Source organism: Alligator mississippiensis, chromosome 6 (genome assembly GCF_030867095.1).
Source record: "Alligator mississippiensis isolate rAllMis1 chromosome 6, rAllMis1, whole genome shotgun sequence".
Classification (NCBI taxonomy): domain Eukaryota; kingdom Metazoa; phylum Chordata; order Crocodylia; family Alligatoridae; genus Alligator; species Alligator mississippiensis.
In genome coordinates, this window is record NC_081829.1 from 67,571,617 (window position 1) to 67,596,499 (window position 24,883).

The 24,883-nt window shown below is 44.3% G+C and overlaps 1 protein-coding gene across 4 annotated transcripts in view; it reads left to right on the plus strand.

Moving 5' to 3' along the window:
- Window positions 1–5,815: 5,815 nt before the first annotated feature.
- The window catches only part of KIF20B (kinesin family member 20B), a 73,740-nt gene continuing 54,672 nt past the window's right edge, over window positions 5,816–24,883 (plus strand). Inside the window, exons 1-12 of one of the 4 annotated variants that reach the window (XM_059729959.1) lie at window positions 5,816–5,938; window positions 6,789–6,954; window positions 7,993–8,079; window positions 8,188–8,307; window positions 8,508–8,646; window positions 13,206–13,390; window positions 16,428–16,476; window positions 17,206–17,400; window positions 19,204–19,315; window positions 19,940–20,011; window positions 20,103–20,249; window positions 21,482–21,644. In XM_059729959.1, coding sequence (XP_059585942.1) covers window positions 6,799–6,954; window positions 7,993–8,079; window positions 8,188–8,307; window positions 8,508–8,646; window positions 13,206–13,390; window positions 16,428–16,476; window positions 17,206–17,400; window positions 19,204–19,315; window positions 19,940–20,011; window positions 20,103–20,249; window positions 21,482–21,644 — 1,425 coding nt within the window. In that variant the 5' untranslated portion in view covers window positions 5,816–5,938; window positions 6,789–6,798. The remainder of the gene's footprint in view (window positions 5,939–6,788; window positions 6,955–7,992; window positions 8,080–8,187; window positions 8,308–8,507; window positions 8,647–13,205; window positions 13,391–16,427; window positions 16,477–17,205; window positions 17,401–19,203; window positions 19,316–19,939; window positions 20,012–20,102; window positions 20,250–21,481; window positions 21,645–24,883) is intronic. The other 3 variants (XM_059729958.1, XM_059729956.1, XM_059729957.1) reach the window with 3 other exon arrangements.

Sequence of the window (24,883 nt, forward strand, 5' to 3'; positions counted from 1 at the left end):
CAACTATTATTGAAGGTTCATACCACACTTTGCAAAACTCACAGCACCCCTCATGGATGCTCTCAAAGAATGGGTATCAGGGACACTAAAATGGACGTCCGAGATGAAAAGAAGCTTCGAAGATCTGAAGGAAGCCATGTGTCATGAAGTGATGGAACATACTCCCGACTTCTCCGTTCCTTTTATTTTACAGATGGACACATCTGGCAGCGCCCTGGGGGCCGTCCTGTTGCAGAGGTGGGAGGGAGAAGAACGCCCAGTTGCCTTCGCAAGCCATAAACTCAGCCAAGCCAACACCAGGTACACCATGATAGAGAGGGAGTGCCTAGCTATACGCTAGGTCCTGGTGGTGACAGACCATGCTCTCCTGCAGTGGTTAACCAAAAAACAAAGTGAAAATACCCGCATTACCCGCTGGGCACTTGCTCTTCAACCATTCAAATTCACAATAACGCACCGCCCTGGCAAAGATAACCTTGTGGCAGATTTCCTCTCTAGGTATCAGGGCAGAGGAGCCAACCGAGGAGGCACGTCTAGCACATGAGAGGGAACATCAGGCTATACAGAAGGGCTTAGATGTCAAGATGCCATAAGGCAGCTTAAGTGGGGAGGTCTGTGGCAGCAAGAAGCCCCTGCAGGCTCTAAGGGGGCTGGGGGAAGCCCCAAGAACCCCCACAGGGAACAAGCAGGCCCCCCACACCCCGGGAAACTTACCTCCGGGAGCGCAGCTGGAGCCGGAGCCATGGCTGCGCGAGCTGGCATGATGCCGGCTCTTTATACAGCTGCTACTGAGGTGGGGGAGTGGTGGGCTAATTGCGGTGGCTGCGGACGCTGCTGCGGGAGATGTAAAAACCCCGCTGGAAGCCAGCAGGGGGGGAAGGAGATGGAGCAAGCCAGCAGGGAGCCTGCCAGGCAGGCGGTGACTCCAGAGGCTGGCTGGAGTGTCACAGGCCAGCTGGGCAGTGTGAGTTTATCAATTTTATCACAGGCCAACTGGGCTGTTTGATTCAGTTTTGGATGGAGGAGGCAAAGTTGGGAGTGAAGTAAAGGCAAATTTATTATAGCTTACACATACACAACAGTTAACAGAAAGATAAATGCGATAAGTAGATAATGCAGTATTAAAGAGCTAATAGTAAATAACAGCTAATAACAACAGAAAGATCAATTCTGTCACAGGCCAACTGGGCACTGCGAGGGTATTAGCCACTGGGCTGCTCAAAACAACAGATAGACAGACATGGGTTGGCAACTTATCGATAGTCCCTCAATGCCAGGTACGTGTCAAGTGATCCCAGCGAAGTCAGGCGTCCCCGATCGACACTGTCAGAGGGATTACTGGGGAAGATTCCTTGATCGGGATCTGATCCTCACTCACACCGGGAGTCCGGGGTTCGGGTGTGGAACAGAAATGACCGCTCTGTTCCCTCCTTCCTGCTGATCACCTGATGCACGCGCTTTTTATACCTAGTCTTATGCTAATCTGTTGGCTTTAGAGCCACTCACAATGTTGCCCTATAGCTGTTACCCTATGGGATTGAATGGTGTTAAAAATTATCATAAAAGGTTACTACCCAAACTCGGGTTTATCCAATAAGCAAATTATAATGCAGCACCTTTTAGGTTTGAAATTGACATTGCTTCGCCTAAGCCCCAACCCCTTTTAGGTTTCATTTGAATATGCTTTCTTGGCATGTGCTTTCCTGGAATGTGTTGGGTGTGCCAGGTAATTGGATCCAGTTTTTTATCGTTAAAGCTGAACCCTGAGCAGAAACTGTTAGGTCAGCTAATCTTGCATCTACAGCTGTGCCTATGGGGCCCAGTCAGTTCCACAAACAGTTAATTTTATCATTTTGGTTAAACTTATGACAGACAAGTTACATTTGCGGTTTACAAACTGACAAGCTTTATATTACTTAATACTACCTGCTTAGGCAAAATACCAAATACCTCTAAAAAGCACATATTTATTGCGTATTAATCCCTCTGGTTTTGGCCATCACACTGGAGCATTGGAGCTGGCGCTGCATCTACGTCAGGAGGAAAGGGGAGCAGCGTCCTGCACTGGGCTGGGGAAAATCAGTCCCTACCCACTGGCAATCAAAAGTTTAGAGGGGCGTCCCTCTCACTCGAAGGGAGAAGGATGCCAGACAATGGGAGCCCAGCCCTTTGGCACCAGGGACTGGGGCTCCAGCTGCCTGAACATCTAGGCAATTGATCGATGCCAAAGCCGACGCCTGACCCTTTGGAGAAGGGGCTTACACGGAATGGCGGAACAACAAAATCCAACCTCCGAGCAGTTAGCGAGTGGACAGGGTGTAGGGGAGGCGCAGCCCCAAGGAACATTGCATCACAAATGTGAGTACCCCTGTCACTGGGACATCCAGGAAGAAGAACTCCACTGAATCCCTCCTTCTTCCGTTAACATCAAGTCATGGCAGGTGAGTTGAGGGGCACTCTGGTAAAGGGGGATGGTGTGGTACTCACCACGTCCGCTAGAGACGCCACACTTAGATCCACCTGAGTGTGGAACTGTCCCACCTCCAATCCTACCAAAACACCTGTGGACCTGGTATCCTTGATCCTGTGAAACTGCCCCCAATTCTTCCACCCTGTGGCAGGGCACCTTTGATGCCTTGCCACATTTAAGGCAGAAAACAGGTAGCAGTCAGGTGCCCGATGAGGTCAGTCATTTTAGCTCAGTGCTGTAAGCTGGGCTGCAGTTTGCTGCAGGAAGGAAGAAAGTAACATCAGGCTGAGAGCCTACTCTGGGAATATCAGGAGGTAAGGGCAGGGGCTATGGGGTGGAGGTGACCCCTTGTCTTGGGTAAGATATAAAACTGCACCCTGCTGGGGAAGGATGGTCTGGTGGGGCTTCTGGTGGTGTGGGAGCCCCCAGGAAATGCCAGGCCACTTACCTCCCTGGTGAAAGGTGGGTCAGGGTCCCTTATAACCCCAGCCCCACATCCCTGGTAGTGTTCTAATGAGCAGGGGGAGTCCAGGGCTCATTAAGGAGCCCTGAGGCAGAGCTCAGGCTGGAGGAGGGATCTGGGGCTGTGCCCAGGCAGCAGGATAAAACCTGGGGGTGTGAGTGAAACCCAGAGAGAGAGAGATGGGTGATGACTAGAGCGGGCCAATGAGTAGAGGCACCATGCATATGCAAGTGTGCAGGTCCAGTGAGGGAATAGTGGCCCAGCAAGAGGCCAGGAGCGAAGTAGGCCAGCAGTTGTAGAATCGCTTAGTCGATGCTCAGGTGAGGGTAGCAGGAGATACCCAACAGACTGCACTGGGGCTGACTGAGGTGTGGAGAGACAAGCCCAAAGCCAGGTGCGGCCAGGTGGTATGAATGTGGCCCTGAGAGAGAGGGCAGTATGAAAGAGGCTGGGTGAGAGTCAGCAGAGTGAATGGGACCCCGGTAAGAAAGGGGTGGCATGAGAGTGGCCCTCCAGGGCTGTAGAGTAGAGCTAGAACTGTGCGCCCAGTTTGCCCATAGGCTGGAGAAGTAACGCACACGGAGCAACACCTGTGAGGCATGGGACCCATGGAGGGGAGGTCAGAGTGGATATTAAGGCCCTTGTCAGCCAGTAATGGGTAGCCTCCTGCCTTAGTAACAACTCTCATATTTTTCCATCAAGGCATGGCAGATGAGTGAAGCAGGCGGTTACCCCAGGAACAGGGCATCCAGCAGACACCCAACGAGGAGGCCACCCTGCTACACATTTCCAATCCCACCCCTGATAGCACAGGTAGCTTGGGATGCTGCCCCCACATCTCGCCCCTGCAGACTCCCCTGCACCCTGGCACTTGCTGCCCTCCAGGGATTCCTGTGGCAGGGAGATCCCCAGGCCTGTCTCATGAAGCCTTCAGCCTGCAAAAACTGCAGGTTGGTGCAATTGGGTGTTAGCCCAGTAGAGCCTGAGGTGGCAGGAGCACAAGGAATGGCCAAGGCTTAGCCTGGAAAAAACTGCAGTTCAGCATGGGAGCATGCAGAGCAGCTGGGGCTCAGGACAGCAAGTATCAGGATGCAGGGGTGTCTGCAGGGGTGGTAGACACATAGATGCAGGTGGGGGCAGCAGCCCCAGCTACATGCACAATCAGGGGCAGGATTGGGGGTGGTTATGTGGGGTCGGGGATGCCATGGGGGTGGTTAGTGGCATCAGGGGGATAGTGAAACAAGTCTACACCTAGATGGACCTAAGCAGAAGAAAAATGGGTTCTACATCATCACTGCTGGCCTACTTGAGGAACTTCTTTTTCTTACAAGTCATGAAATCTGCTTAAATAGTCGCTAGGATAACTCCTCAATTTGTTCTTATTAGTTAGTCAGATCCGTACATGGTCAATTCAGTCTGTATGTATCCATAGTAACTTACAAACACTCAATTTACTATCAATATGGTTATTTTTGAATCCGTTTATTTTGAAGTCTGTACTTTTTGGTCCCTTGCATTTTGAACTAATGAGGCTGTTCTGTATCATGTATAAAACTCAACAAACCAGGCAAAAAAACAACCAAACAAAAGGTGTTGTTTCTGTCATCCTGCAGTAATCAGAATTAAGCATACATCTCTTTCAGATTCATAAAATCTTAACCTTCTTGAACATCTTGATAGTGTCTCCCAAGCTTCCCTGAAAGTTATTTCCATATCTGAGTTACTGTTTTCAGTTTGTTAAAAACAGTCTGCAGTGCTGTGAAATAGGAATCATATTAGCAGAAGCAGTGAGCACACAGCAGAATGGCAGAAAAGCCAGTTTAATTATTGGAACATCAAGACCATTAAAAAGGAGAAAAGGTCATGATGGCTTGTGGAATGAGTTCAAAAGGAACCCAGGAGATTCTAGTGAAATCATGCCACTCGCTCATTGCTGCCTGCTTAGAAATGCAGCTGCCACCACCAGTTGGTTTTAAAATTTGCATGGAGCAGGATCAAAGGGGGGCATGACTGCACCATGGCACACCCTGGATCCGGCCCTGCATGCACCTATGATCGAACTGTGAATGTGTCTGTGCACAGCTCCCCGCTGGAATCCCACAGGGGCAGTTCTGGAGCCTGTCGCAGTAGCAGTTGGCCAGCTGCTCTCTGTGCTTCCCAGGCCCTCTGCATCAGCTGCGTGGACCTGTCTGGGATACCTTGGCTAGCCCTGATCCTGATTCCCACTTCAAGCAGGGGGCTGGACTACATCAGCATTTCCCTGCCCATGGGTTGTGACCCAAAAGTGTGTTGCAAGAACATATGAAAGGGTGTGAACAAACTTTAAAAATGGATTCTCCTTTAAAAGAGAAAAATGTGAGAAATGGTGGCTTTTCCCTTGCAGGCTGGTAGTCCCAGCCACACGCTGTTGGGGCTGGGGGTAGTGTGCCAGGGGTGAGAGGCACTGGCCATCAGCGTTTACAAACGGGTGCTGGTACAAAGAAGACTGGAAGCGACTGCACTGCATGACCTGCGCAGCTGTCTTCTCTGTGCGCCTGAGGGAGCAGCTGCAGAGCAGGCACTGAGCAGAGAACGAGGGTGGACATAGCTGGGGAAACAAACGTGCTGTCCCGCGCTCCTGGAGATTGGGCCCTCCTGAGCACCGCAACCCACAGAGGCTCATCCAGGCCCCGCAGCAAGACACGCCCGCCGCCACCTCCCAGCGAGCCCGGCGAGCAGCCGCCAACCCCACGGCGCCCCCAGCAAGTCCCGCCCCGGCCCCACCCTACGGGGTGGCCAACCAGCAACAGGCGGAGCAGGGACTAGCCCGCCTCTCGGCTGAAACTACACTTCCCAGCGTGTCCGGCGCTACCCAGAATCCCACTCGCTGGAATGATTTTTCCCCTCCCCCCGCGCTCTTGTTTCCTATGATGCCGCGCGGCAGCGCGCGTTCTTATTGGGTGGATTTGAAAAAGTGCCGCGACGCAGGCTGCAGCGGTCCGGCCGGGCCGGGGCGGCTCGCGCGGGTGAGTGGGCCGGGCCGGACCCGACTCGCGTGGCGGCGGTGGTGGTGACGTGCCGCGCTGGGCTCGCCTGGCGGAGCTCCGGGTCCTCGGCCTGTGGCGGCAGACGGAGACGCTGCGCTGCCCCGCCGGGCTCCCGCCCGGAGAGCAATGGGCCAAGCTCCGGCGGCCGCTGCCCTTCCGCAGGGTGCAGGCGGGAGGCACCGGAGATACGTGCGGGCCGAAAGGCTCCGTGCAATGTTTCGGAGAGCGGTTCTCTGCCTCCTTAGGCTCTAGGCGCCTTGTGGGCTCTTGGGTTTCACTTGTTTGGTTACTAAAAAATACTAGGACAATTTTGTGGCAAAGCACTCGGGAAGACCCTAGCAGGCCAGGCCAGGCCAGGCCAGGCCAGGCTCTGGGTTCCTATTTGCAATCTTTGGGCTTATCTTGTGAATCATGTTTGTACACTTCAGGTTGCAGCAATTATCATTTAACAACTGTAATTACAATAGGTTAAAAGGGGTGTGTGTACACACACCCACACACACTTCTTAAATTGCATATATTTATATCCCTAATTTGGGGGCATGTGTTTACATGAGAAAATATGGTAATATTAAAGGTCATAGAGTGCATCTGATAAAGATGTATGATTGTTGGCATCCTCTTGCTTCAGCCTTTCAGATTGGAGATTCTTTAATTAATATCTGCTGAAACTTCCCAGCTCTTCTTGGATAATAATAACTCTTGTTCCAGCATGCTTTATGTATTGGACAATTCTGTACTTGCATGCACTGTGTGAATTTTTTAACTTGCATTATGTTGTTTGGTTATTTTTGGTTATGCCGTGATACTTAAATAATTGGCTTTTTAGTTTTTGCAGAATGGAACCAGTTCTGGATCCAGAAACGATTTTTAGACCATCCTATATTGCCAGTGTTGAGCTACCTTTGAGAACTGGGCCAGTAAATGTTGAAGATATCAAAACAAACCTCTCTGATGAATTTTCCTTGGCTGCTTCAAGCTTGGATATGAGTCAGGTGAGAATAAAATAGTGTATTGTTCACCTCGAACTTTAAATGAGCTTGCATTGCAATGTCTCTCTGTGGTAGTTCAATTACTTTTATTATTTTAAAGAATAATGTATGTGTAGTTCTGCTTAAACATGGAAGGGGAGTACTAAAGTTGGTGCTGTTGCATCTCTGCCTTGCTAGGTCTGTCACGCTTTGCGATTGCTTCAAGTATGCATAAACACTTGAAAGGACTGCCACATGTCAGTGCAGGCAGAGAAATACAAAAGTGCTGAGCCATAAGGAATACACATGCATCTTATCTGCGTACACATATCTTGTACCATTCTAGTACTATAATAAGCCTAAGTTTGTCTGTTGGTTCATAACACTTTATTTGCACTCTGATTAGCTGATGAAAACAGCCAATTGGAGTGCTCCAAGTGTGGGGGAGCACTGCCATGATTCTGAAGCCAAGCCGAGGCCAGCAGCACTGACCCTGGCTCCCCCAGTCTGCTCCCTGCAAGGGGCAGAACAGTGGCAGCATGGGGCATTAGGTGGTGGCACTCCCCCTCCTCCTTCTCCCCCCCCCCCCCCACCCCCGATCACTTTTGACTGGCAGTTGGCTAGTATGTTGTAATAGAAGGACAACGCTAACAGCATCTTCCTTATGCCATAGTTTAATTACCAACCAGAAGCTGATAAGTATAACCAGTATTCTGTAGGAAATGTTGGCAAAAATCTGCTGTTTCATCTTGCTCAGCCCCTCAAGTTAAAAATGATTCTTTAGCTAAGAAAGGATAGAATGGAGGTGTATTGATGGTTCTTATTTTTGCTTCTTGGCTTGAACTTAATACCATGTATTATTTTTTAAAACAAACTTCTGCTGGGACCAAAAGACTTGTAACTTAGTTGAGTGAACTACTATAATAGATGATATAAGGGACAGTAAAACCTGAAATAATTGGCCTTACTTACCAGCACAATAAAATAATGTTGCCTTATTAAACTAAGAATTTGTGTAAGTTGACTAGCTTTCAAGATAATAGTCATATCTTTTCCTTTAAGCTGAACAGCTTTGAGTGCAAGGAACATGTACAAGTTTGCCTTCGAATTAGGCCTTTCACATCATCAGAAAAAGAACGGGAATTTCAGGTGTGTCTTCTCTTTTTAAATGCTTGCTTCTTAATATTAAACTCTAGAATACTACTTAGTTTAAAATGCAAATGTACCATCACTACCACTTTCTTTTCCTTTTCATAGGAATGTGTTTCTATTCAAGACTCAACTAGTGTTATATTGAAAGCTCCGAAGAACTCCATGGCCTGTCGACTCAGTGAAAAAAACATGGGGCAGATGACGCAGAAATTCATGTTTTCACATGTAAGCAGACAATTAGTTCACCGTGTTAAAGCCTCTTTAAACAAGCAGTTACATTTGTTTTATCTTTAGCTCATTAGTACGTTGTCCTTTTCAAAATAAGAAGTATACATTATTGATCTGATTTAAAAATTCTTAGGAGTAAAAGCCCCCAATGATTGGTCAAATTTGAAGATGTTGAGTGACCTCTTGCTATTGCTTAGGTGTTTGGACCTGAAACGACCCAGGAAGAGTTCTTTGAGGGCACAATGAAACAACCAGTACAAGACTTCTTGGAAGGACACAGTCATCTTATTTTCACTTACGGTGTAACAAATGCTGGAAAAACTTACACATTCCAAGGTATGAGCAATTTCTTGAAAAGCAAAATTAAAAAAATCTATTTTATCAAATTCTTATTTAACCTTCAATTATTTAATTGTTTTGGAATAGTTGTTTTTCTTGGGGGGGGGGGGGAGTGAGGTATGTGTGCCTGCATTCATTAGTGTATACTAGCTAATTTGTGTGGACTTCTGGCCTAAATCCTGTTTTACCCTTGTTGCTGAAATGTGATTCTATTCAATTGTCCCTGGGGGGGGGGGGGGGGGAAAAGCATTAATATGTCAGCTCTTTCATGTGCCTTCATCTTGGCCTTAACAATAAGTTGCAAAAAAAAAAAAAAAAGACGGGAGTTCCTGCCTACATTTTACACTAATGGTTTTTCAAGGATTGAGTGGGGTAGAATAGAATTGTATTGGGGGTCTAAATTCTAGTTCATCTATTGTGTCCACCCAGAGTTACTAGTGCACTAAATTTGTGTCCGAACTTGCTGTGTGTTGCTGTCACCATGTAGATAAGCCTTAGAATCCCATGTATCAAAAAGGGGAAAACAAATCTGTTGCCTGATATGGGTGTCAACATCAAAACTAGCAATATTGTATACCTTTAATAGAGAGTGAATGGTGCATGCCATTCTGGATATGGAAAAAAAGGCAATGACTAACACTTATAATATTAGCTTCTTTCTAAGAAAATGGAGAAGCTCCAACTTGGAAGTTACTGAAAGCAAATATTAGTTTCAGCATTGATTAATCATTATAGTGATCAGACAAGTTTGAAAAATGTACCCACTTTCAAATACTTTAAAGTCTTAAACAGTACTGCCACTACTGCGCTTAATATTCTCTGACAGTCTTATGTCTCCTAAAGCTGTAGTTTGGTATTAGTAATGCTCAGTATCACTGCAGACCAGAATATGTCATCCTTCCTTTATTTGGTTCCAAACTCTCCTTTTTATTTCCACAAAGAAAAGGAAGATATTTTAAGAATATGTGAACTCAACCACGCTTCATCATTAGCAAAACAATCATTTTGGCTGTTTTTTCAGAGTGTTCGTTATCCAAAAATGTAAAAGAACAGCACAAAGTCCAGTATAGTGCTATATTAAATTATTTAGAGAAAAGAAACAATTAACATATTAGCTTACACCATAGTGACTTATTTCCTGAAGAACTAATGATGGACTGTTATTAAAAACCATTGACAGCTCTTTCAGAGGGTCATTTAATCTTGGAGTAGAAGGAGAGTTTGTATGTTGAGAATCTTTCTTGTACTCAGATGTTTGACGATTTAGGAATTCTCATTTGCTGTTAGAGCTTTTAAATTTTGTTGTATTTTTAAGGATTTTTTTTTTTTTTTCCTTGTGTATTTTATCTGTTGTGTTGAACCTGAAAAGCTGTGAAATCATAGTAAAGCTCTGGATTCAGAGCAATCGGGTATGTGGAACTGGGTCTGTCTTTTTCCCTGCAATTTTTAAAAAATAAGTCTTCTTCAACTTTTTACCTACTAACCTTTTCCAGAGAAAGGTTAGAAACATCTTTTTACAAACTACTTTGCATTTGGCTCTGCTTCCCACGTAGCTAGCTTCATGACTTCCTTTAATTTCTATTGATATTTAGTGAGGGTCTCATCAAAGTAGACCCAGTTACTTTGGAGGGAGGGGCAGGTAAAACACCTGAGCATGAGGGTTGATTTTGGAGAGAGAAAAAATGGCTAGATCAGATGTTAAGTTAATGATGCACCTATTTGTAACCCCGCCCCCTGTAAGCAGTAGTCCCAACATAGCCTCTTACATTTTTGATCCCAATGTCAAAAAAAAACCCACACTAGAAAAAAGCAGAGCGGCACACATGGTGGCAGTGTGCACCACCTGAAACGAGGCTGGCTGACCAGAGCCACAGTTCAGTTGCCTGTTTGTCTCCCTTCTGCCAGATTGCTGCTGCTGGAGCCCCAGGGGGCCCCCAGGTAAGGCTGCTAGGGCCAGCCCAGGTGCTGGCTCCAGCCTCCCCTACCCCACCTGGGGCAGCTTGCCATGCCCAAGAGTACACGTGCACGGGTGTTACCCAGGGACAAGTAGCAGCGGCACAACTGTGCTGCTGCTGTTTGTCCTCAGGGAAACACACGTACGCACTTGTCTGGGTGTGCCCTTTGTGTCCATCCTGCTTTGGCAGCCAAACCAAAAGATCCAACTGGCAGGTTGAGTAGCTGCATCTGAGCTGTAAAAATCTGCATTAAAAATGGTGGACTAAAAGATCCAGTATAGCAGTGTGCCTTATCAACCAGTGCTTATAAAACGTAAGGCACTTGTGAAATGGAAGGATGAAAAAAAGATCATGCATGCAAGTGGAATAAAATGTCTTTGAAACAGCCTTGCTGGCATCCTGGCTTAGTTACAGGTGCTTCCTGAACAAACACCTACCTATCAGTTAGCCTGACATACTGATAATGTTCCAATTAAACAAATTGCCACCAGAGGCAAATGAAATCACTTGTTTACACTTACATTTGTGTATTTTCATGCTTTGAGACCAATATAGTCTACCTTTTTGTATATAATGGTTAGCAAATGTACTGGGAGAGAAATTACAGTGAGCAGGTAAGAAAGGGAAAGCTGTTGTGCTCATGACCTCTTCCTGAGTTTGTTTTTTGGGGGTTCTTTTGTGTGTGTGTGTGTGTGTGTGTGTGTGTGTTTGTTTTAAAAATAAGTTCAGTAGCTTTTTCTCTTCCTTTCTCTTCTGAATAGTCAACATACCTAGCCCAAGAGTGGAAAGCAATAAGAATTAGATTGCCACAATTCCCTCTGGCTACTATTAAGTTTTTTTTCTATTCAAGGGCATGAAAAGGATGCAGCTCCCTTATTCAGCATTTATATGCATCCTTTTCCCGTCTGTTCTGACTACATGGAGTTCACTTTAAAAGAACTCCTAGGAATAGCAAGCAGAAAACAAACGGAAGTCCTTTTGGAGTACACAAATTCAAAGGAACAATGGCAGGAACAAAGTGAGAAGACGTGTTGTGTGTTTTCCCCCCGTCCCCCTCGGTGCCAGCTGAAAGTTGCATAGTTGTTTTGTCCAGAACCTGATTATCTAATTGATAATTTAGAACTCTACTAGTGTGGTGGATGAGGCCTGGGGTAGTTGTTAGCTGCTGCTGGAGGAGATGGTAATAAAGTGCAAGAGAGCAGTCTGTCTCTCTAGGTATTTGTACACACATCTTTTCATTCAGTGACGTGCCAGAAATTTGCTTCTGGGCAGACTCGATTAATCTAGTCTGTGCCGCGTGCGAGTTGACGTGCACTGCGCTGCACGCAGTTGTATAAGTGGTGAAATGCATGTCAATGTAAAGAAAATGGTGACAGTGCACTTTTGAACTAAAGCACCTTAGAGGTAAAAAAAACCCAAAAACCAAAAAACCCCACACTAGAAAAACGCAGAATGGCACACATAGTGGCAGTGTGCACCACCTGAAACTGGAGGTGCTTTAGTTCACACACACACACACACACACACACACACACACACACACACACACACACACACACAAAAAAAAAAAATTATTTACGGTTTCCTTGCACACCTCCTGGCATGCTGGGGAAATATCTTCATGTTCCACTAATTGGTACGCATGCTGGGGGTTGCCAATTCCTGCCTTAAAACAAAGGGCAAAATCTTCAGGCTGGACATAAGGAAGAACTCCTTTACTGTCCGAGCCCCCAAGGTTTGGAACAGGCTGCTGCCGGAGGTGGTTCAAGCACCCACTTGGAATGCTTTCAAGATACATTTAGATGTTTTACCTTGCTGGGATCCTATGATCCCTGCTGACTTCCTGTCCCTGGGCAGGGGGCTGGACTCTGATCATCCAGGTCCCTTCTACCCGAATGTGTATGAAAAGCGACCAACACCGTTTTCTTTGCGTTGACATGCATTTCACCGCTTATACAACTGCACATGCCGCAGCACCAGGCTCTTTGAAAACGCCTGACGCTGCAGCTCTTGCATGTATAAAAATGCCCTTCAAGCCCAGAGAAGCAGCAAATGGGAATCTGAGTCAGTTGAACCTGCCTAAATTTTCAAAGGGGAAAAGTTTGGGTGCTTGTGTGTGGGGTGTATTTTTTGTTTTGTTTTTGTTTTTTTAATAAAAACTATAACAATAATAACACTTGTCTGACTGCTAGTCATCTCTGAATAAACTATGGACTTTTAAAAAGTTTTTTAAGTTGGTCACTAATCATCTGCTGGTCATAACTCCCAACAGAGAAGCGTCTTTTAGGCATCATCAAATATAGTTTGGAGCCCCATTGGGTTATGTCTTTTAACAGTGGGGGGCTGCAGTTTACTATGTCTGAGAACTGAGTTCCATCCTAGAGAGCAGTGACAGTTTTTTGCTTCCTTCACTTAAGAAATATGCTTGAAGGACTACAAAGACAGTCTTGTGTGCAGTTTTCCTTTTAGCTATGACAAAAAGGAAGACATTCGGGGCATTCCTACTTTCTTGTTCTTTCTTTCAGGAAATAATTTATCAGTTTCTCCCTCCTTGTTTCCAAGAAAAATACAAATCTCTGACCTGATGTATCTTATTTACAGGGACGGAAGATGATGTTGGTATCCTGCCAAGAACTATGGATATGCTGTTTAAAAGAGTTCATGGTAAAATGTATCCAGAAATGGATCTCAAGCCCCATAGGTGTAGAGAATATATAAAGCTGACTAAAGAACAAATGAAAGAAGAAATTGCTTTTAAAAATTCAGTTCTTCGTCTAACAAAAGAGGTATGGCAGTATTTCTTTATACAACACACAGCCTTCTAAAAAAGATTTTATTGGCCTTGTCAGGATCTTATTTCCTCTGGAAATAAGGCATCAACAGGTACTCATGAATCTGGAAAGTTGTTTGAAATGAAAAGAAAAGCTGTCTTTCCAGGGAAGGAGCAGAATTGAAAAGAACTGAAGTAAACTATAAACAATTGGATCCAAATGGCTTTTTTGATTAAGGATACCCAATTATTTCAGATTTTTTTTTTTTTTTTTTTTTAATTACAATAGACTGGAGTGGCACTGTAATTGAAGGCTTATGTTGACTAAAAACAGTTTTGAAAATCAGAAGTGGTTTTTGTCTTCTACTCTAAGCATAAACATTGGATAATTGGCTGACTTTAATGGCATTGGTCCTGATTGGCACAAACTAAGTTCTGAAGTACACGGAGCACCAGCTAAATAGAAATGAGCAATGAGTACACATTTAGACCAAAAAAGAAAAACTCTCTCTAAAGGGAGATTAAAAATTCCCCCAAATAACTGTTTCACAAGATTTGTTTTGGATGTTCTACTGTTAGTCAGCTGAAACTATTGTGTTGAAAATCAAAATTCTCTGGAAGGAAGGTGGCAGTAAAGTCCTTTAAATAAGATTATGCAGACTTGTAGGAAAGTGCAAAAAACATAAACGTCTTTTGCCTTGTAAGTTTAAACGCTTAATCGATGGAAATTTTTGTTGTTGTCGTTGTTTCTAGTTCAATAATCAAGAACTTAGGTTTTAACATTTCTGATTATCCATACATTAAAAAGAAGCTTGTTTTGATAACCGAATTGCCACTGATAAAATTGTAATCTTTCATCCAAAATTCGTCTTTCAGAATAAAATAATGATTGATTGAACAGTAAGAAATGTCAATGTAGTACAGACTGTTTGCCTTGTTGATGTCCCTTTCCTCCTGTGGTTTGGCCAAAATATAACTGAACTATCATACTCTTCTGGTCTGTAACATACAGTATAAATCAAAGGTTGCTAGTTTCCTTTAAAAAATATTGTATTTTTAGTGATATTAGGTTTTTGGGGTTTTTTTTTTTTTAAAGCTTTTAGTAGAAATCTACTTCTGACAGTTTATGGAAATACACAAATAAACCCAGAGTATTTTATTTTTTACACATGTACATATGCATACACGTATGCCTGTAATTATGTTGAAGGCATTAGCACATGTGTCTGCAGTTATCACTAAACAGTTTTTATGTGGCTTTAGAAATATGCACTTCTTTTTACCTACTTGTAAGGGAAGGGGACACAAAATGTGAAGGAATTTGGAATACCAGGTACAGGTCAGTGAACTTGTGCTGAAGGTTAATAGGCCAGGGCTCTGCAACATTTTTGGAGCAGGAATTTGCTTTAATAGAATTCATTTCCGAGTGGGCCACTCCCAACCTAATTCTACAGCAGCAGGCACTAAAGGGGGAAAGCAATGACACTGCTGAAGCCCCCCTGCCCCTGCAGCTTAACAGCCATATCTGACCTCTGTGGGTCATAGGGCTAGGCAGGGATTCTTTTATACTCTTGTTCAGCCTGACCTTAATGAAGTCTGCTACAGAACTCATGTTTACATGCAAGACTGGTCTACTGAAGCATGTGAAGTGAAATCCTTTCTTGAAATTCTGTTGCTATATACATGCATATACCTTGTGCTGATTGCATGAGTAAGTTGATGGAATCCTAGCTTCTTGTGACCTTTGCAAATATTTTTTCATGTAATCGGCCTTTTTTTAGATGTATACCATACTCTAAGTTCTCGGTAGACACGTTCCTTTTCCCTTCCCCTCCCCTCCCCCCCCCCTTCCAGCTATATTTTAAGAATATGCAAAAACTTCATGAAAGTTAACAGTAGAAATTTATTTGATGATAAATATAGGTTGAGCCGAAAATGGTACCCTGTACTCCTTTGCATGGTGGTTTTTTTTTTTTTTTTTTTTTTCCAGCTTGAAACATACATTTTAGTACAGTCTCTCCCTAATGTGTGATGATACATTTGTTTACCTGTGCTCTAAGTCAGTGGTTCTCAGCTTTCTTCTTGTACCCAGAACCCTTTTGTAAACATTGACCAGTCCCAACCTAGTAAATAGTTTAAGTAGAAAACTGCTCCCCAATCCCAGGCCCCAGCCCCCCAGAGTGAGCACCCACAGTCTAGTTGGACTGGCTTGAGCAGGAGCTGCCTGTGCAGCCCAGCAGATGAGACTTGGCACAGGAGGGCAGAGTGACGGAGTAAGACTCATTGTTGCCACTGCTGCCAGAACCCTTGCACCAGCCACGCTGCCTTCACCGTCTCATGCCACCAGTCACTTGCTCATGCACTGGGCTGTAAACCCACTGCCATGGCCTGGCTGCCGCCACTGCTCCCCTCAGGCCACGGCTCCTCCTTTTGGAGAGGAGGTGGGGTGGAAGGCAGTGTTGTCTGTGTCTCTTTGACACACTATCTATGCCTTCTTTCCCTTCTGCACCATAGATTTACTTGCAGGGAGCTGTAGGAACTGCTCTCCATGGTGCCTGGCTGCCATGTGTCCTGCCTGATCACCTTCCTTCTACTCCCCCCAGCCTCAAGCAGCTCCATGCAGGCTAGAACTCTGCTAGCCTCCAACGGGAAACCTGTAGTTTCCCATGTTTTCTCCTTTAAAGAAGAATCCATTTTTAAAGTTTGGGTTGTTTTTTTTGGGGGGGGGGGGTATTTTTATTTTTTATGGGTTCTTTACAACCCTTTCATATATTCTTGCGACCCAGTTTTGAGTTGTGACCCATAGGGTAAGAATGCTGCTCTAAATGATCTCCTAGTCCAAGTTAAAGTTCAGGCTGTTGGAAATGTTGAAGACAAATAATTCCTGTCTGTTTTTAAAGCTTCTGATAATCTTATATTGACGTAACATTGCTGTTCTATTGATAGTGCTCTAGACCTGCTTCAGAAGTTTTGGGCTTAAATATCCCTAGTTCTAACCAAGATTAATTTGACTTTTACTGCTATCAATTTTCTTTTCCTTTTTTTGTTAATAGACAGATTCTCAGAACAGCAATTGCAGCAAGACTTCAGACGAATCTGAAGGTATGTTTCATGTAAAAGTTTGTTCTTTACTTAAATGAATAAGGGCTATTCTACTTCAGGTTGGTAACTTTCAATTCCAGTTCCAGCATGGGTTACTAGCAGCTGAAAAGTTTTGCCGTTTGTCTGTTGAATGGCCCATATCAAATAATTTTGTGACAGTTCTTGTGCTTGGTTCTACAAGGCGAACAACTGCAAATGGTTGTCTTGGCAGACAGTCTGAAGGTGAAGTAAAGTCTTCATACTAATGGTTTCTGATAATGTTTAGTCAGACTACAGTGTAGTTGTGGCTGAGTAAATTTTCACTGCTGGTCTTCTGGTACTATCATCCTGACAACTTGTAATAGTTAATTATACTCCAAATAAAGTAAGCATGTGTATACAAATAATCCTATACATTTGGAGTGTATTGAATTGAGCAGTGTCTTCCAAAGAACATACTTAAATCTCTTGAGCACAGTTAACTCATTTTGGTTGAAAATAAATTCTTTTTTTGAAAGAGCAAGTGAGATGTATTGATACTCCTTAACAAAAATAGTAGACGTGTACAGATGGTCAAAAAGTTTGGCGTTGTGACGAGTGTCTCACTTTAAGAAGTCCAAGCTCAGTCAAAGTTCATATCTTGTAACTACTCTGGACTCTAATTCTGGTTTTTGTTTTGTTTTGTTTTTTTTTAGTTCTAGTTATTTTGTGTAAAAGGGTATTTTGTATAACTCTAAATATTTTTGGCAGACTTGGAAGAAGTCATAAAAGAATCTGAACAATCTATCACAACTGAAGGAAGCCACATGAAATTCTCTCTTTGGGTTTCCTTTTGTGAAATTTACAATGAGTGCATTTATGACTTGCTGTTCCCAATAACAAATGACAAGAAAAGAAAGTTGTTGCGTCTTGCTCAAGATATCAAAGGCTGCTCATATGTGAGAGGTAACTATAAAATAAATACTTTATCATGCATTTTAATATCTTTTTGGGAAAACAAATCACTTGCCCACTCTCTCAGTGAATGTTGGAAACAAAAGAGAGACAGTTTTCTGTTTCTTTCTTTCTCTCAATATAAAACAACTTCAAAAGCAGTTCTGCTTTTAGATTAGAGAAACCAGAGTCTAGCTGGGCATGTCTACACATGCACCTTTATGCACAGTAGCCTATTTACTACACATTAAAGTGTCATGTAAAAAAAAAAAAAAGTGCTATTAAGCTAATAACTACTCTAAAAACCATGCACATTTGTTACTGCACATTAAGGCAGCCTAATGCACTTTTTTTTAGTATCACATTGGAGATGCTAAACTTAATGCTCAATAGAAAAAGTGCCTTAGTGCACATGTAGATGCACCTACCTTCTAATATCCATGTTGGGACAGTTGGCTTATTTAAAGTTCAATTTTTTGCAATTGTTTACCAGGAAATATAGGCAGTGGGACTGGTGTGATTGAGAGCCCAGTGTGAGGGCACAGGATTATGGGCTGGGTGATAGGCCATGGATGCTAGCTGTGAGGCATGGGATGCAAAGTGCCTGGGGAAGGTCTACTGGGCACTTGAAGCCCCTATGCCCGAGGTGGGTCTACCTCCTACTTTCCTGCCACGCTTTGATGGTCTAAGAAAAGAATGGGAGGTTCCTTTAGAGAGGGGGTGTCCTTCCCCCCTCTGGCTGGCTACGTGCTATACCGACTTGGAGCTCTGATAGGATACTTGGTTGCCGTGAACTTGACTAATATGTCATTCCTTTGCTGAACTGGGGTGGGCTTTCTTCCCCACCTGCTTCAGTAGTCTTTGGGGAAAACCACCATAACTGGCCATCCACCTTAAGGTTAGTTAGAGGTTACAAGCTCCTTCTGCTGGGTTCCTTAGGCCGTGCCAAGATGCTCCTGCATCAGGCCTGTCTTAGTAAGAAATAAATTCCACACAGTAGAAAACTGACACTCAAAACACCCTCATCACCTAATGTGGCACTGCTTGGGGAACTGGACTCTTGTGTCTGCCGTCAGTCCTATCGTTCACTCTGGAGGTGGGTCCCCCCCAGTCCCACTCTGGCTCACTGCTGCTAATCTCCAGGGTTCAGGATCCCTCTGGGTGTCTTCTATCCCAGCTCATAGGAGCCCCTTTGGCATCCTTCCCAGGTCTCACAGTGCCTGTAGGGGCACTCCTGGTACCCTGTGCTGCCCCCTCCTGCAGTGCCCTCCGGGGCTTGTTTGGGGCCTCGACACCTTTTTATGATGTCGCCATTAGCATGCATCTCCACACGCAGGGAAAGCGTGCTTTTTTTTAAAGCATTGGGGAGAGGTGCGCACCTCTGCTTCTCGGGCTTAGTTTGCTGCAGGTACGGTAAGCAGCGAGTCAGCTGGCCGCTTATCCCCCGTCAGCCAGAGGTGGGGGGGAAATCGCTCCTGGGACCTCTGGGAGCTTTGTTGCCCAGCACAGTGACACGGCATAAGGGAAGGTTCGGAGCAATGTATATTCCCTTGGTATCAGGGCAATTAAATGGGCAGCCTCCCAAATGGGAACAACATAATGATTCATCAAAGGTGAGGCAGGCAGGTGGTTAGCCCTGGAAAAGTGGGTGCGCCAATGTCTAGACCAGCCCAGTGAGCCCCACTTGTTACAGCAATAAACTGGCTAATTTTTTTTGCGTGTCCTGAATACGGATCTATATGCATAGCACATGTACATGCATAATGATTACATTATAAATACTTAGCAAAATAATCTTGGCTGTTCCCTTTCAAGATCTGCAGTGGGTCCAGATTTCTAATGCAAAAGAAGCTTTTAGACTTCTGAAGTTAGGATTGAAACACCAGAGCATTGCTTGCACAAAACTGAATACTTGTTCCAGCAGAAGGTGAGAGAGACCTATGAATACTGGTGGTGGCATGGATCTTTTGGTGATGTGAGAGCCCAGACCATTAGGCCACAATTTTACCCACACTGGTAAATGGAAAAAAAAGTTTAGCAAAGCTAAAACAGCTTTGGAATAAGAAGCTTCTATAGAAAAGCTTACGCACTTGTTGAAACCATTCTCCTTGAAGTAAAGGCAATTAGCTCTTAACTTCAATTTGCCTTTATTCAACACCTATATGGGTTTTGAAGACTCAGTGGCCTTCTTAGTATAGAATGTTGGGAATGTAGGAATAGCCTACTAATTTGACAAGTGATTGTTTAAAAAAAAAATAAAAAAATAATAATAATCCCAAAGAGAATGCAAGCCCAACTGTTGAGCATGGCTTGCTTTCTTCCTTTTAAATACACTGGATGTTTAAACTAAATATATTTAGCAGCTAGAATGGCATTTGGCTAAACTGTAAATTTGTTGGTGAAGGCATAAATGCATGTTAAAATTTTTACCAATTTGTGTACAAGTCCCGAAGAGGTTAAATGCAACTTTCCTTTTGGTTTTTAAGTAACTGAATGAGAAGTGATATTGGATCAACATACTTTTATTTGCCTTTTTTCTTTCTTTTTTTAGTCACAGCATATTCACTGTTAAAATATTAAGGATTGAAGATTCTAAAATACCTCTTGTAACACAAGTCAGTGAGTAAGTTTTGGCTTCATTTGTAATAAGCTTACTAGTTGTGCTGACTTCAACACCTGGAAAGCAAATTAACTTTTTTAATCCTTCTTTTCAGATTAGTACTCTGTGATCTTGCTGGCTCAGAAAGATGTACCAAAACACGCAATGAGGGTGATCGATTGAAAGAGAGTGGAAACATTAACACTTCTCTGCTGATTCTAGGAAAATGCATTAATGCACTCAAGAACAGTCAACAATCGAAGTATGCGCTTCAAGAGCTATACTTAATTTTTGTGGCTATAATTAAATATATAAAATCAAGCAACTAAATATTGATAAGTGCATCATGTCTACCATAATGAAATGCACAAAAGTGTTACATTTTGATAAAATTACTTTGCATATTTAAAAAAAAAAAGTTTAGCAGAATGCTCAGGAAGCTTATTGTAGGGTTGGACTGCTGTAGCAGTGATGGTTTAGGAATTGTGAGAAGCAAGGCTTTTGTCTTTGTTTTTTGTTTTTGTAGTGATACCTCTTTATTGGGCCAACTATTTAGCTAGGAGAGATGTGCCCAAAAGCTTATCTAACAAAACTCTTGCTTTTCCACACTTTTTTTCTTTTATACTTGCTATTGTAGCTCTCCAGTGAATAGTAATTTTGACTTTTTTAGCTGTAGGCAAAGTTGTGTGTTTGTCATTTTCCACCCCTGCTACCCTCACACATGTGCGTATATCACAAAGCGGCTGCAATTGCTAGTTTTGATTTGAGATGATATCCTGTTTTCCTTGCTTTTTATTCTTCAGAGTTCCCACAGGCCTATACATCATGTAGTCCCATTTGCATACCAAAACTAAGATGCAAGTGGTGGCCAGACCTTGTGCTGCCTTTTGGTAGAAGAGCAAAACTTTTTGCTTTTAGAAAACAAGTACTCTAATGCATCAGAATCGAGGAAGCCATCAACCTGAAGTCCGAGCAGTTGGTTTGTTGTTGGTTTTTTGGTTTTTGTTTTTGTTTTTTTTTGTGAGGCCAAATTAGGCTTGAATCATCATATACTTGCTTCTGGACAAACTCGAGCCTTTTCAGCTAGTCTTGTCTTCTGTCCCCCTGCTGTTTTGCTGTATAAGAGATCCACGTAACCAGCCTATGTAGGAGAAACTTGTAGAATGTATCAAGTCATGGGAAATGTATGAAGCAAAATAATTTTGTTTAGCATCTCCAAATTGTTAGGAGATCTAAATCACTGTATGAGGAAAAATAAACAAGAATCTTAAGATACTGATGATCCTTAGCCAACACACATTTATTGAACAGCATCTTAATTACTAAATTTAAATTTTAAGTAAGGCATTGTTAGGTGTCTTCCCCCCCCCCCCCCCCCCCCCGTAGTTCAAATAATTTTAGGACCTTTTAGATTTATAAACTCATTAATGAGATTTTGGTGTGACCCTGTGTTTTAGCTAATGTTGTATGTGGTGTTTTGTTTTTGTCCTTCAGACTGCAGCAGCACATACCATTCCGGGAAAGTAAACTAACTCACTTACTTCAAGGCTTCTTCAATGGAAGAGGGAAGGTACATATGATTGTCAACATAAGCCAGTGTGCTTCTGCCTATGATGAAACCCTCAGTGTACTGAAGTTCTCAGCAGTTGCACAAAAAGTAAGTGCATTTTAATTGCGTAGTTCTGTTTATAATTCAGAATTGTATTATGGAGATACCTAGTTGTTCCACATCTGCATTATTCAGATTTGTACTTAAGAGGACTACTAAAATCCTCTATTTCACACTTTAATGATCCAAATGTAATCTCTGAATTTAGTATTCATTCATGTTCCAATTAAATGTTCTATAATCTTTCTTGGTTGAAAGCCTTAATAGGTTTGGCAGGGAAACTGCTTTTCTAAAAGCACTGAGATCATTGGCGATGTGTAGGAGGTGCACGTAGATGTATGTGCACCCCCTAAGCATGGCATGCAGGTAACTTTGCAGTAGTAACTAAAGGTAACTTTGTAGTATATCAGTGAAATTAACTGATATGGTAATGGCAATGAGGAACCCCCAAGTTCAGTAGACAAAATAGTGTCGGTGGTGCCTGTGGGCAGTTGCCGCTGCCCCCCCCACCCTGGTGGTGTCTGCAGGTGGTTGCTGACCGCTGGTCGGCACTTGGCAAACCTCCCCACCCCCGCTGCTGACAGTGCCATGGCTGCTCCTTGCTTGCTGCTGACAGTGCTGCCACCGCCTGCGAGACCTCACCATGCCCCACCAGCCTCCGGGGACACGCGGTGTTCATGACTGAGATCATCAGGTAGGCTCCTTAGCTAATGAACCACATTTCTTTCAAACCTCATACATACAGATGTTTTGTCACTTTTGAGCTCCTTTATTTATGTACTTAATTCTGTATGAATTGTTTAATGCAGACTTCTCACTCTGGTCATTACAGCTTATTTGTTCTTAGCAAGGAAAACTGTTGGATACTTGCATACTCGGATGCTGCTTCCCTGCAGCAGAAAAAGGGGCAGAAAAGGATGTCTGACAAGGACAAATGAATAGGAAGATGGGCAAACTAATTAAGGCTGTAATAGGCAGGAGGGAAAGAGGTGCTTGGAGCTGAAATTGCTGATGTTCTGGCTCTGATATTTACCAGGCAGTAAGTAGGGATGCAAGAGATTAAACGATTAGCATTTAATAAGTGGTAACCAGTTAGCTTTCCAGTTATCCTTTAGCTTGGGTGGGCACAGTCTGGCAGAGAAGGGCGGGGGGGAAGGGAAGCAGTGTGGTACCCCAGCAGGGGTCAGAGGGGGAGGCGGGAGGGAGGGGAAGGTGGAGTGGCAAAGAGGATATGGGTACTAATACCCCTTGCCCAAGAAGAAAACAGCTGAGCAGCCTAATGACCTCAGTTAAGCAATTAGCTGCTCTTTCACAGGTGCTTCCTCCTGCCCAATGCAGGGCTTCATGTGGGCTGTGTTGACTAGCTAGGGTTGCCTCTAGAAGTAAGAAGGTGGTAACCATGGGGCTGTAAAGAAAGCATCTGTAGTCAAATGGGGTTTAGAAGGAAGAATCCTCGGTTGGCCTTTTGGGTGTTTAATCTTTGAGCTGCATGAATTAACGTTGGAAAGGATAATTTTGAGATGATAGTGGGGAAATGTGTATGGAGACCTTGAAGGATATGTGCAACACTTAAAAAGCTTCATAGGGCCAAGTAGAAATATGGATGGGAAGTCCTCTATTTGTCCTTTCCAGTTTTCTCCATTTCTACATGCTTGGGAGTTTCTGTTCCCCCTCCTCTTTCCTGCTGCAATAACTTCAGTCTTATAGGCTCAGCAGTGTTATGCTTGCTAGCACCATGGCTGAAAGAGACTTGGGGGTCATGATTGACCACAAGATGAACATGAGCCACCAATGCTATGTCACAGCTGGTAAAGCAAACTAAACCCTGGCTTGCATCTGTAGATGATTCTCAAGTAAATCTCAGGATGTCATCCTCCCGTTGTGCTCAGCCTTGGTGAGGCCGCAGCTGGAGTACTGCATCCAATTCTGGGCTCCACAATTCAAGAAGGATGTTGAGAAGCTTGAGCGAGTCCAGAGGAGAGCCACACGTGCTCGGGCCAGGTGCCAGATGATTGAAAGATAGCCAGTGTGGTTCCCATCTTTAAGAAAGGGAGGAGGGAGGACCTGGGCAACTATAGGCCCATCAGTCTTACCTCAATCCTGGGGAAACTCTTTGAGAAGATCATCAAGAAGCACACCTGTGATGGGCCGGCATCAGGGATGATGCTCAAGGGCAACCAGCACGGTTTCTTTAGGGGCAGGTCATGTCAGACCAAGCTGATTGCCTTTTATGATCAGGTTACAAAAGCATTGGATGCAGGTGTTGCTGTGGATTTAGTCTTTCTAGACTTGAGCAAGGCCTTTGATACTGTCTCCCACCCCATCCTCATTAAAAAACTAGGCGACTGTGGCATCGATGCCTACACAGTCAGATGGATTGCTAATTGGCTGAAGGGTCGTACTTGGAGGGTGGTGGTGGACGGGTCATATTCGACCTGGGGGGAAGTGGGCAGCGGAGTCCCCTAGGGCTCAATCCTTGGGCCCGCACTGTTCAATTTCTTTATCAGCGATTTGGACGACGGTGTGAAAAGCAACCTGTTCAAATTTGCTGATGATACCAAAATCTGGGGTGAGGTGGGCACGCTAGTAGGGAGGGAAAGACTGCAGAAAGACCTAGATAGGTTGCAAGGGTGGGCTAACAAAAACAGGATGCGTTTCAATATGGACAAGTGCAGGGTGCTGCACTTGGGCAGTAGTAACCGGCAGCACGCTTATAAGATGGGGAAACTCCCTTCTTGAGAGCATGGAGGCAGAAAGGGATCTTGGAGCCATCATTGACTCCAAGATGAACATGGGCCGACAATGCGAGGTCGCGGTCGGCAGGGCTAACCAGACCCTATCGTGCATCCACAGATGCATCTCAAGTAGGGCCAAGGAGGTGATCCTCCCCCTCTACGCGACACTGGTCAGGCCACAGCCAGAGTACTGTGTCCAGTTTTGGGCACCCCACTTCAAGAGGGATGTGGACAACATTGAGAGGGTTCAGAGGAGGGCCACCCGCATGATCTGGGGACAGCAGGGTAGACCCTATAATGAGAGGCTACGGGACCTGAACCTGTTTAACCTTCACAAGAGAAGGCTGAGGGGGGAGTTTGTGACCATCTATAAACTCACTAGGGGGGACCAGAAGGGTTTGGGGGAGACCTTGTTTCCCCTAGCGCCCCCTGGGATAACAAGGAATAACGGCCACAAGTTGTTGGAGAGTAGGTTCAGATTAGACATCTGTAGGAACTACTTTCCTTGGAAGTTGGTTCCAGATCCTAGCCGCCCTAACTGTGAAGTGGTGC